General features: G+C 46.5%; 1 protein-coding gene across 6 annotated transcripts in view; it reads right to left on the bottom strand.

The window, feature by feature from the left end:
- PKNOX2 (PBX/knotted 1 homeobox 2) overlaps nt 1-13,154 on the bottom strand; it is a 271,533-nt gene that overhangs the window by 28,848 nt on the left and 229,531 nt on the right. For all 6 annotated transcript variants that reach the window (XM_047691812.1, XM_047691811.1, XM_047691815.1 and 3 more), the window contains one exon: nt 4,329-4,517. In XM_047691812.1, the coding sequence (XP_047547768.1) occupies nt 4,329-4,517 (189 nt within the window). The remainder of the gene's footprint in view (nt 1-4,328; nt 4,518-13,154) is intronic.

Raw genomic sequence — 13,154 nt, 5'->3', positions numbered from 1 at the left:
TCCCCAATCACAATGGGCAAAATCTTCCTGCTGGCCTACCTAATCCATGCTGAGGTTTGCTCATTCTGTCTCCAGGCAGGAACAGGCTGTGGCCATGAGAGTGGGCAGGTGGGAGCCAGGCCTTCTCTGGGGGCAGAGGGAAGGAGGCTAAGCAGTGACTCGGGTAACCTGAAGCCACACATGTGGTTTGTTTGATCCAGACCCCTTCTGTGGCTCCTCTCCCTATCTCTGGCTACTCCTTTCTGCCTTCCTCAATGTCCCCTCATTTTGTAGCCTTCTGTGGCTCACATAACTTACCTAGGCCCACAGGTGTGACTCACAGCTCCCTTGCACTGAGACTGGGAGCTCCTTCTGGATAATTCATTCATGCTTTCATAGGATCTAGCATGGCGCAGTGCCCCCCAAATGCTTGGTGACTGAGGATTTCAGCTCAGTCCGATTCAGAGCAAGGTGGGAATTACGTTCTCTCCAGTGGGATGGTTTGGTTTATGCCTTCTAGGAAAGCTGGGAGAAGCCTGTCCAACGGAATCGGGAGTCTAGGATGAGCCTTCTTACGGAGGAGGCTGCTGCAGCAAGAAACCTGGGCTCAGAGGTGTGAGGAAGCTGGGATGTCTTCAGGGGCAGGTTGAACAGGACGGCTTCCTGGAGGCATGGAAAATCCCAGCTGCGGCCCGATTTCCCGGGAATTCTAGTTCAGCTTGTGGGCTTGGTGGAAGCCGTATCCCTACTCCCTACCTGTCTCCCACCCAAGAGAAAGCTCACATTCAGAAAAGGAAGGCCAAGCAAAGAAGGTGACCAGCTGCCATAGAGCTGAATAGGGACATGGTATGGCATGGGGGGGGGGGGGTAAATTTGAATAAAAAAAATCTCCCCCACTTTGCAACACAAGGCCAAATGATTAGCACACAGGGAAAACCATGAACCAGCGGTTTGCAACAAAGCTGGCAGGCGGCTGGAATGTTGATACTGAGGCTCAAGCTCCAGAGGGGAGACACCCCTCCCTGGGCCAGGCTGGTGCTCAGTGCGGCTATTTCAGGCTGGGGGGATTAAGGTTGAACCATGACGAATGTGAACCATCGTATGTGCGCATGCGTGTGCTTGTCGCATACACACACACCCCAGACACTCCCCTCTTCTCTCCCATACTGGCTCCCAGGTCGGCCTCCTGCACAGAAAGTCTCTTGGCAGCTGAGGCCTCTCCTTCCTGGGGAAGGCCCAGCTAGCACCGCAGCCCCCAGCTCAGGGACAGTGACAGCAGCCTGCCCTGTGGACAGCACGTGGACAGCACGTGGCACATCCTACGCACCGTCCCTCCTCCACACGCCTGGCTTCGCAATGACCCCACACCCCCTAGCCTGTCCCTTCATCCCCCACCCCTCTGCTGCTACTGTTCCTTTTCTCTTTTCTGCCTCTGGCCTTCTCAGCCTCACTTCCCTTCCCTCTGCTGCCCTTTCCTCTGGATCTTCATCCTTCCTCTGCCTCCCTCTTGAAGGTGACCCTCCAGAGTTGTCTTTCTTTCCCTTTGTCTTTCTTCTGATTTCTCCTTCCCTCCTTCAGCTTCCTCTGGCCCCTCTTGATCTGTTGCCATCTGTCTCCTTGTCTTACTTCTCCCCACAGATATTTACTAGCCGTCCATGCATCAGACCTTGGGTTAGCTGCCACCAGGCGTGGGTTTTAATTGTATATAAAATACTGTCTGTACTCAAAACACGTCTGTTATCTAGGAGAGGAAAATGACCCTTATACCAACGACACTGAGATAAAGTCGCATGTGATATTTATATACAAGTGGTCCCCAGGGCTCCAGCACTTAGTTGGGAGAAAGAAAAGGCCTTTCTGGATGGGGCATCAGAGAGGTCTCCTGGGGAGAGCAGCCTTGTTGCTGTCCTGGGGAAGAGGCTGGGTTTGGTGGTGCAGAGCCACGGAAGGGTTGTCGGAGTAGACAGGCCTGGGAAAATGCAGCCCTGGGGGAGCCTTCACTATCCGGCCAAAGGATGAGAAAACTCTGAGAACAATCAGAGCTTTTGAGCAGGACAAAGACATGAACAGGGCCTTAGGACCATAAATGCAGCAGCAGAATCTGAAGAGCCATGTGTAGGCGTGTTTGTGTGTGTGGTGCGTGGGCATGTGTGTGTGTGGAGTGCTGAGGGCTAGCCATAGAGGACAGGTGACCAGGCTGGGATCTATGGCAGCAGCCTGTGTGTGATTACCTCATTTAGCCACTGAAGTCCCAGCTAAGCAGGCAGAGGCAATGAAGGGACAAGTCTGAGAAGTTCCAAATAGGAACACCTTGCCAAACGCCTTGTCTTCTTTTTCGAGCTGTCTTTGTTTTTGCCCGATTGTCTGAGTTCCTCTTTCTAAGCAGATCAGAAGCCTTTCTGTGGTGGCCACCACAGGGCCGGCTTTGCTATTAGGCAGAGATCTGATATTTACAATGATGGGAATCAAAGTTCTCTCCTCTTTCCTCAAAGCTCAGAGGCCCCGAAGGCTGGGATCTCCCAGGAGGACTGACTTTCGCAGGCAGCGTCTGTGCGCCCTGGCTCACCCAGAGCCTGTGTTACCCTTCTCTGCCAACCCTGGGTTCCCAGTGGCCCTGCCTGCTGCAGACTGACTTGTCAGCCCCAGGACCCCGACCTGGAGGGGGCCGTTGTGGCTGCTAAGCCCTCTGGCCCTCCTCTCCTCCCCCACTACCCTAGTACACCCCCAATGTCAGTGCATGAGGTAGACTTGGAGAGCCCAGGAGGGGAAAACCAGAGCCTCTCCAAGGACCTGATTATTTCCAAAGACTTGTGCTAATTTTCTGATATGATCCTCACATCTCTGTGAGGCACTAAATCCTCATTACTTTTCCTGACCGATGCATTCTAATTAGATCAACACTTAAAAAAAATTCACAATAGCCACAGGATGGCTTTCCATCTCATTAACTCCTCACTTATTATTTTCATGAAAATTACTGATAAAAATGTGCATCTCCATTTGCTGAGGCCTCACAGCCTCCTCAGCTCCTATCTTGCATCTCTCCCGTCACCGGGGCTGCGCAGCGTCACCATGGTAACCCACAATAATAGAAACTAATAAATTACAAACGAGATGCTCGTTGAGCAATTATTGTCCTCTTTTATGCAAGTTTCTTGCTAATTTTGATCATAAGGGAAAGTACAATAAGACTCTGAAGGAATGAGTCTATTTCAAGAGAATATTAGCTAGCAGAAGCCTGGGCGGCTGTTTTTAGATCTGTAATAAAGTGATTTGGTGATTTCAAGCAACGGGAAGAGGAAATAAACTTCTTGCCTCGTGTCCCATACAGTACTCACTGTAGAGTCCCAGAGAGATCCTTCTGAATTTGTGCAAGCAGGACTGACCTTCTAGAAGGCCCCTGACCCTTCTCTTGCCTCTACAAGCGGGAGGGATGGATAAAGTGTGCTGGTCCCTAAAGCTTAGAGATAAAAATGGCACCACCTTTCTTAGACACTTTTTCGAGTGCCCATAATCTTTAGAAAGTTTATCCTTTTCCCCACACCTGATTTGTCTCAGGAGAGGAGGGTACAATAAACCTCCTAGGGCCCTCCATGTGTCTGTCCCCAATTCAGGAACTCAGCGGGAGGAGAAGAAAGGGGTGAGCTATGGCTTACATAGATGTCGGTGAGTTTGGTGGAAAGGTATCACCAGGCAGCTTTTTTTTTTTAGCTCCGTAGGTTTGGGGAATATATTCCGCCCTGGAGAGAAGAGCTCATTCTCCCCCAAAACACAAAGTTGCCATTTCTAGGTTCCCCAGTTCCTGGGATGAAGGTGACTCTTGGGAGAGGGGTGGCGGGAGGTGACATTCCCAGTGGCCCTGAACCTTAGGAAGACAGATGAGCCAGGATAGGGTGAGCAACTGGAAAATGAGCTGGCAGAAGCAGAAGCAGTCACATGGGAAGCTGTCTTCATCTAAGAGATGGGCAGGATTCAGGGAAGGACAAAACCCTCCTTATGAAGAACACGGAGAGGTCAGCAAGCCCTCTTGAGAAGTGTGCGGGGCTAAGAGGTGGGGGTCCATTCCTGGCTCTGCCCCAGCCTCATCTCAACACTTAGGTGCATTTCTTAAGCTATCTTGGGCCAGGAAGCCAGGAATCACTTTGGCCATTTTCTAAGGAATACCCATGCCCCAGTATGGTGAGTTCTGTGGGCTGTTCGATGAGCAGGAGTGGATCACAGCAGGGCCTCCATGCTGAAAGGGTCCAGTGAGTCTAAGCTACACTACTAGGCCACCAGAAAACCTTCAGACATTCCTACACCCAGCTTAGGAGCCTAGTTTAGGACATAGGACGAGCCCAGTGTGTTACCTGTGAGTGAAGGTTTATGGAGGGCTGGTTGGGGGAGTAGGGTCCCCCAAGGTCATTCCTGAGCAGGTTGTCACTGTGCATCTTGGTTTTGAGGCAGGTGATGTACCGGTTACAAAAGTCCTTGCAGAGTTCATTGACTTTCTCCAATTCCAGCAGGTGAATTCTCAGGACCTGGATTGCCTTCACCATCTGGGGAGAGGAGGGAGAGCTGAGCCTGGTGTTCAGATCATATTCCTCCTGCTGCCTTGACTTCCTGAGCCCCAAGGCCACCAGCAGGGAGAAGCCCATGCCCTGCTCTGGGTATAAAGTTTCTCATCCACTGGATTTCAGTTCTAGTTACGGTGGCCTGCTTATGGTTTGCATGCTTTGAGCCCACTGTTAACACAACCGCTCTTGAGTAAAGGGTACTCAGAGAACCGTAGAGCTAAAAGCCCAGGTCTCTAGCCCCAACCCTGCCAGTCATCACCTAGGGGAGCTTGGGCAGTTGCTCTGCACCTTGTTGTTGGAAAAGTGGGTATAATTAAGTCCCCTGTAATAACCATCTATGTTTGTGGAAAGGATTGTAGGAGGGAATGTAGAAGCTGCCAAGTGTGGAACCCTGAGCAGGCATGAGGAAGATGGGGATCAGAGCTCTTGTGAGAGCCTCTAGAAGTCAGGGACTGTCTATTCTTAAGCATGTATTCTGAGGGCCTCATGTGACACAGGTCACCTTGCAGAGGCCCCATTGCTACTTGCTGACTGACGGGATCATCCTGCATGACTTAGCTGGGCTCTGAACACCGAGCTGTTTGCAGCGGCCTTTTCTGTGCCCTTTGGATTGTGGTACGCGTGACTGTCTCTCTTCAGATGGACACTCCTCACCCTTCATGGCAACAGGCAAGTTCTCAGTTTGGGCTTTTCTCTTTATCATTGTTATTATTAGAACAAGAAAAGTGCGACAGGAAGTTTGGAAAGTCAAGGAGGAAAATAACTGTCCTTGACCCATCACCCTAAAAGAACGATGATTTTTTTTGGTCTTTTCCACTGGCATCTATTTTAACATTGCTTTAGTCACCTTGTGCTTACAACTTTGTTTCCTGTTTTCCCCTTAGTTTATCAATTGTATTTTTCTTTCTTTCTTTTTTTTTTTTTTCCAATTGTATTTTTCTACACAGCAGCACGGTGTTCTCTATTGTCACTTCTGGCCTTCGAGCTTCTAGAAGGGAGAGAGGGTGTCTGATTTTCTCGCTATGTTATCATTGGCACCAACACTCTGGACACTGAGTAAATATTTGCTGAATGGGTAAAAGTTATTGAGTAAACATATTTTTAATTGTTGCCTATTATTTCACGTGTGTCCTCCTTAACCAATCCTTCATTACTGGGCATTTAGGCTACTTCCAATTTTTCAATTTTATAAAAAATGTTATAGTGGCTGTTTTCCAAGCTTCCCACTTTGATTCATGTGTCTGCCTTATTTCCTCAGAGTGAATTCCCAGAAGCAACAGGAAAAAAAGTATGGGCATTCTTTTGGCTCATGATAAATACTGCCAAATTGCCTTTCAAAAAAAGCGTGGTTCAAATGATTCTAGACCAAGTGGACATTCACAAGTAAAAACAAAACAAAACAAAACAAAACAAAAACCTTGATTTAAGTCTCACATTTTATATAAAAATTGACTCAATTGGACCAAAGACTTAAATGTAAGATAAAACTATAAAACTTTTAGGGCGCCTGGGTGGCTCAGTTGGTTGGGCAACTGCCTTCGGCTCAGGTCATGGTCCCGGAGTCTCGGGATTGAGTCCCGCATCGGGCTCCCAGCTCCACTGGGAGTCTGCTTCTCCCTCTAACAGCGTGCGTGCTCTCTCTCTCTCTTATATAAATGAATAAAACCTTTAAAAAAAAAAAACAAACTATAAAACTTTTAAAATAAAAATGCAGGAGAAAATCATGAGTTCCTAGGAGTGGGTAAAGAGGTCTTAGACTTGACCATGCAAACTTGACCCAGAAAAGGAAAAACTGATAGATTAGAACTCATCAATATTTAAAAAGTTTGCTCTTCAGAAGATCTTGCGAAGAAGATGAGAAGGCAAACTATAGATTGGAAGAAAATACTTGCAAACCATATATCTGACAAAGGACTTCTTTCAAGAATATATAAAGAGCTCTCAGAACTAAACAGTAAAAGAGCAAGCAACCCAGTTAGAACAGGGGAAAAAGACAACATCAGACATTTCACTGAAGAAACACAGATGGCAAGTAAGCACATGAGAAGATGTTCATCGTCATTAGCCATCAGGGAAATGCAAATTAAAACCACAAAGAGATATCACTTACACACACCTATCAGAATGGTTAAAATAAAAAATAGAGATAACACCATGGCCAAGAACTGGACACTGGATCACTCATACATTACTGGGGGATGTGAAAAATGGTTCAGCCACTCTGGAAAACAGTGTAACAGGTGTTTTTGAAACAAAACTACATGTATGCCTATCCTACACCCTGCAGTTATCCCAGGGAAATAAAATATATGTTCACACAAAAACAGTTTGTGAATGTTCAAAGCAGCCTGTTCTAACAGCCCCAAACTGGAAACAACCAAAATAAACTTCAACAGGTAATGGATGAAGACACTGTGGTACGTCCATGTCATGGACTACTAGTTAGCAACAAAAAGGAACAAACTATTGATACACTCAGCAACTTGGATGGATTTCAAAGGAATAATTATGGTGAGGAAAAAAAAAAAAGCCAGTCTCAAAAGGTTACCTACTGTACGATGCCATTTATCCAACATTCTTGAAATGACAACATTATGGAGATGAAGAACAGATTGGTGGTGGCCCGAGGGTGCAGTGGGGGAGGGAGGGAGGAACTGGCAGAGGGAGGGAGGAAGTGTTCTCTCTCTTGACTGTCAGAGTTTACATGAATCTGTATCTGTGATACAAAGGCACAAGGCTAAACACGCACAGGAGTGCATGTAAAAAGGTGTCATCTGAATCAGATCTGTGGATTGTATCACTGTCAATTTCCTGGTTGTGAAACTGTACAGAGTTATGCAAGAAGGGAATCAGAACTTCTTTGTATTAGTTCCTAGAACTGCATGTGAATCTGTAATTACATCGAAATGAAAAATGGAAGCAAGGGTGGGGCCTGTTGCCATTGGAGACCCACTGGTGTTGACTTAAGCAGTATCTAGGGAGTCTCTGTTTAATCCTACCCTCCCAGCTGTTGACTAGCATCTTGATGCTTAGGAATCAAGGCAAGGGAATCTCTCCCAGAGAATTTTGATGGTCAGGTGTGAGCAGAACCACATGACTGGACACTGGTGCCATGCTCCTCTCTGAGCTTCATAGACATTTCTAGTGGGGAACGACTGAGTAGTCCCTGGGTTAGCTTTTAGATTGCATGATGGGCAGGAATAATGCCTAACTAACGGCTCTTGGAGTACTGAATTAGACTAAGTGTCACTCAAAGACAGTGACCAACAATTTTGTGTCTTCATGCAGGGCTCAATCCTAGGAACTTATCCTAAGGGAGTGCTCCCTCCATGGGGCTGAGATCAAAAGAGACTGTGCTCTCCCATGCAAAGAAGAGACTTGTGACTTTAGAATGGCTAATTTGGTACTGAAGGAACACTTGCTCTCAATTTTCTACTTGATTTTGGCCATGGATATCTTGGTTTATGTCTTTCAGAATAATTAGCACCATACAAAAGCATTTAATAAATGCTCATTGATTGCTTGATAACAATACCCAAACCTGTCTTATTCTTACTATATCTCAGACACTGTGTTAAAACTACCACATGCCTTCTCCTATTTATACCACACAACCACCTCTGCAAGGAGGCACCGTGATTGCCCATATTTTATAGTTGAAGAAAACGAAGCCCAGAGATATTAAGTTTTCTGTGTTTAGAGCCACATGGCTGGTAAGTGATAACACTAGGATATGAAGCCACATGGCCTATGTTGCTCCCAAGACGCGCTCTGTGGATTTGTGTAGATGGAGAAAAACAGTCTGAAGGGTACAGGATTTGGGGGCAGGAGGAGTGGCCCAATGATGGGAAGTATAGGGTTCAAGGAAGACCAAATAGCATTGGGGACATTAAAGTTTAGGATTTCCAGAGTCCTGCCTGGTAATGTTCCCTCATTCAGCTGCTCTGGTTCTTCATCTCTCACTCCTGACCTAGCCTACAGGAGTCAGAGTACTTCACCAATGTAGATGTCTGCCTCCTCCTGGGTAAAAAGAGAGGGTTGGACTATCAGGTGCTTTCCATTTTCTGCTTGCCTGAACATCATCAGGACTTATGCCCTCAGTTCACTGATGGGGCTGGGAGGGGCCCTGGGAGATGATCTGGGCTGGCGTCTAGGTGAGAGACAGATCAAACTCTCTAGGATACATGGCTGCTCTTGTCTGAGGCGCTCCCAGTGAGAGCCTTCACTTCAGGTCACCTCTATTTCTCTCAGCCTGCTGATTGAGAAGTTCCTTCTCACATGTACCAAGATCTCTCCTGCCTCAGTCTGAAGCACTTACCCAGGCTTCTGCAGGCACCTAGAACCCCTAATGCCTCCATCAATACAACCTCCCTTAATTTAATATTATCCATTCGACACAAATATGGAGTCTCACTCTATGCCATACGGGGGACAAGGCATCTGACTTGAAAAAATTGTCCAACTGGCTTTGTGTTCTCCAGACAAAAATCATCCTAAGTCCTTAAACCTTTCTTCTTTTCCCCTTTCCTCCCTCCTTTTCCTCCTTTCCTTTCCCTTCCCTTCTCTTCTTCCATTTCTTCTTTTCTTCAGTCTCCGAGCTCTCCTTTACTGGACTATTCTTTTTTTAATCAAAATTTCATTTACTCGTTTGGTTTTAAATCTACATACAAGCATCCACCGCAAAGAAAGGTGTATATATCTACTCATTTATTTTCTAAAACATAGCCGATAAGTACTTATTAAAAAAGAATCGGAAAGTACCAACACATAAGACAAAAAGACAGAGTAAAATCTACGTAGAATGGTTTTGTTCAAATGAAACACACAAGGAGCTTACACCAGATCTGGCACCCAGTGGTCAAAAGCGGACCTACTCTTTGGTCTAACAAAGCACAGTTGAAGGATGACTTTTTTATGGGATAATAGGCTTGGTTTAAAGATTTAAGAAGGGAGAGCAAATCATAATGGTACTCCAAGGCAATGAATATGGAGGACCTATTCAATATTAGAGACAAAGATGGGCCGTACCATTAGTGGGGTGGCTGGTGAGCAGAGCAGCAAATCTGTGGGGGTTGTTGTCAGACACCCTGAATCCAGGCCTATTGTTTACAAAATTGGGTGTTACTGGGCCACGAGTTCTGTGAGCCTCAACTTCCTCATTTGGAAAATGGGGATAACGATCATCGCTTGCTTTTAAGAGTTGATGAAGGCTAAAGGCAATAATGATGTGAAAGTATCTTAGAAACCAGAGGGAAGCAAGTCCATATAATTTTTTAAATCTCTTTTAATAATTTCTAATATCCTGTTGGCTTTTCTACTGTTCTTCCATATTCAGCGAGTAGAAAAAGAATCATTCCCGGTGTTTCTCCTCCTGTATTTACGTTTAATAAATCATCCTCTATCCTACGTGTTTGCAATTTTGGGTTTTTGCTTCTAAATCAGAATAAAACTCTGATTTATTAAACTATTTTTCTAAGTGATCAATGCCATATAAAAAGTTATTTCAAATCTTCTAGAGCAATAACAATTCCATTTAATTTAATACCATCATCAAACGTGATGAAAGTGTTCTCAATCTTTCCCCTAAGTCCTGCTTCACCTCCAGCTTCTCTCTCTGCCTTCTCTTCCAAGATAAAGAAACAGCCCTTTTCTACTGAGAGGTACCCTTCAAAAAAAGCAAAATGAGACATGACCTTATATTTTAGTCTCACCCCCAGCACACTAGCTCCTCACTGGTCCCAGGAGAATACACAAGGACTGGGGCATCTTGTGGGCTATGAAGTCGCACGGTGGGATGTCCCAAATCTATTATTGCCTGCCTGCTGATTTTGGATGACCGGTTTAACTCTATCTGTAAAACTGAGGATGATAATACCTACCCTGTAGAGTGGGTATGAAAATTGAATAAAATGATGTATGCAAATGTTCTGGGCACATAGTAGCTATTTGATAAATGCCTTTTCTTTACGTCAACACTCTCCCCCATCCCACTACCCCAAGTTCCTTTCTAAAAAGTGGCCTTCTGTAGGGTTGTGGCTTTTGCCCTTCATAGTCATAAATCCTTGCCTTCCAAAACACACACATACACACACACAACACACACACACATATATATACACCACTTTATGATTTGCAAAATGCTTTTTTCATCATTACCTCATTTGAATCTCACAACCATGGGGACTCAGGTGACCTAAATTCCATGCAGCAAGTTGGGGGGCAAGTTCTTTTCACCTCCTCCTCCCTTGGCAAGTTGGGAAGTTGGAATTACTCTCCCTCACTTACAAACAAGAGAGTTTCTAAACTTGCATTCCTTAAAGTGCTCAGATATTTCCTGTGGGTCATTAGGGCAGCCAAAGCTAAAATCAAACCAGGAATTGTTCCCGAACTGGCCAGCTGGATCTGAGCAGTTGGAAGTGCGGGGTCCCTGGAACAAGGTATGGGACGTGGGAGAAAGGTGAAGACCAGGGATGGGAGAACTGCCAGACAACAGGGGGATAAAATGGTGATGCGAGCCATCATGCATGACAAGTTCAATGACTTTTAAGTCAATAACGTGGCACTTTGCCTCCAATGTCCTCAGAATTTGGAGCAGCAAGTGGTTCAGAAGGAAGAGGCAGGTGGGCTTTGGGAGTTAGACCTACTTGGTGCAAATCCCAACTCTGTAACTTGTTGGCAGTAGGACTCTCACTCCTTGATCTTCTCCTTTGTAAAATGGGGATGACAAGAACTACCTCGTGGGGCTGTCATGAGAATTACATAGAGAAATGTGCTGGAGAACAATGGGTTTTGGAAGCTGAGTCTTGGGTCTTCCACCGACTGAGAAACACTGGACAATTTACTTCATCACTGTACTTTACTTTCCCCATTTTTCCTGTAAAATGGGATAATAGTAGTGACTCTCTCCTCATTGTACTGAGGATTAGATGAGATGCAGCTAGAAAGGACTAAAACCAAGACTAGGCACATAGAAAGCTCTAGGAGAACAGTGGCTATAGGTCAGCATGGCTGCTTAAGAATGGGGGAGTTGGAGTTCGAGACCTGCACAGTATCTGTCTTGCACGCCTGCCTTGGGACTGGCAGTGTGATCTTGAACTGAGTTCACCTTGCATCTCAATCTCCTCATTTTAATGTGGGGATAATAATACACACATACCTTGTGGGTTTGAAGACAAGATTAAATAAGGTAATACAGGTAAGGTGTTTACAATAGCACCTAGTAAGTGCTCTATAAATGTTAATCACAACTAGCTTTGATTAGTCTCACTAGCATTCCCTATCTTGGTGTTGGTAAGATTCTCTGCTCCTATGTAGGTGGCGAGAGTTGGGCGGCAGGCTGAAATGAACGGCTCTAATCGGGGCTTCCTGAGGTCTCTGTGGACCCAGAGCTCTGGCCCGGCTCCTTCATGTGCCTCCTTATTCACAGCCTCCAGCCTCTGGCCCTGCCTTTTTAGAGTGGGCCCAGGGGCCTGGGGGGGGGGCCCGTTTTGGAGCTGGCTTTGCGGTCAGGCAGCCATAATCTGTCCCTCGAGCCACACCAGAGTCTCATTAAAACGTGCCCCATAAATGTTAAAAAATTTACACATAAAAAAATTCCATGCATGAAACTGAAACCTTACGTTTAACAGCCTCAGTTTGAAATCTTGCATAATATATAAAACCTCGGCACTGCACTGGGGGCCCGTAAATCAGATTTTATAAAACAAAAAGCTTTTACCTTTCAAAGGGGTTTGGGGAACTTGCAAATTTTACAAACTTTACCAACTGCCAGTCAGAGGCTGCTGGGTCCAAGCAGGGGATCAGTGGGCCAGATGAGAAATGGGCCTGGTTGGGTGTAGGGACTTGGGGGGCAGAGAGTATCCCAAAGGAGCTCAGTGGGGGTATGCTGGCTTAGCCACCACAGGGGTGAGAAGCCAACCCCATAGTTCTGAAATGGGGAGGTAGAGAAGGTCAGAGAGTGGGTGGCAGGGGATGAGAGTGGGGGTGGCAGAGAGAGGTGGGGGGTGGGGGAGGTGGGGGTATGGAGATGCTGGTGGCATTTATAAATGAGGGCTTTACTGTCCCCAGGAAGAAGAGAGGTGGGGAGACCTTGGAAGGAGCAGGGTATTGGGAGCCAGCAGACCTGGGTTCTGGTCCTAAATGACTCATTTCCCTTCTCTGGACTTCAGTATCCCCATCTGTAAAATGGGGAGTTGCATGGGCTGGACAGTCTTCTCTCAGTTGTGTTTTCCCTTAGCATTTTGTGACTTTTAAGTTTCTCTCTGGGCATCAGTGCTGTGCAAGCAGCTGGATAGCCAGGAGAGGGAAGTTCCCTTAGAAGCCTACGATCTGGGAACCCCTCTGATCTTTGGGTAGCTCTGGGAGAGCGCAATCAGACGTTCCCATGGGAACTTGTCTGGGAGACCGCTGCTGGGAGCAGGGGAAGGGATCGCTCAGCAAGCCAGTTTGCTTGGAGGAATGGAGGACAGGCAGCTGGAGGTGGGGAGAATGTACGTCCTAACGGCTGGCGTGGGGCCTATGGGCTCTCTGAGCTCGGGAGAAAGCAGGATCAGAGTGTGACCTGAGGGCCCAGGGAGGGACAAAGTTTTGGCGGACCCCCACATCCTTCTGACAATCCCA

Source organism: Lutra lutra, chromosome 10 (genome assembly GCF_902655055.1).
Source record: "Lutra lutra chromosome 10, mLutLut1.2, whole genome shotgun sequence".
In the NCBI taxonomy this organism is placed as follows: domain Eukaryota; kingdom Metazoa; phylum Chordata; class Mammalia; order Carnivora; family Mustelidae; genus Lutra; species Lutra lutra.
The sequence above is the reverse complement of the archived record's forward strand: the minus strand, read 5'-3'. Positions and strand labels throughout refer to the sequence as shown.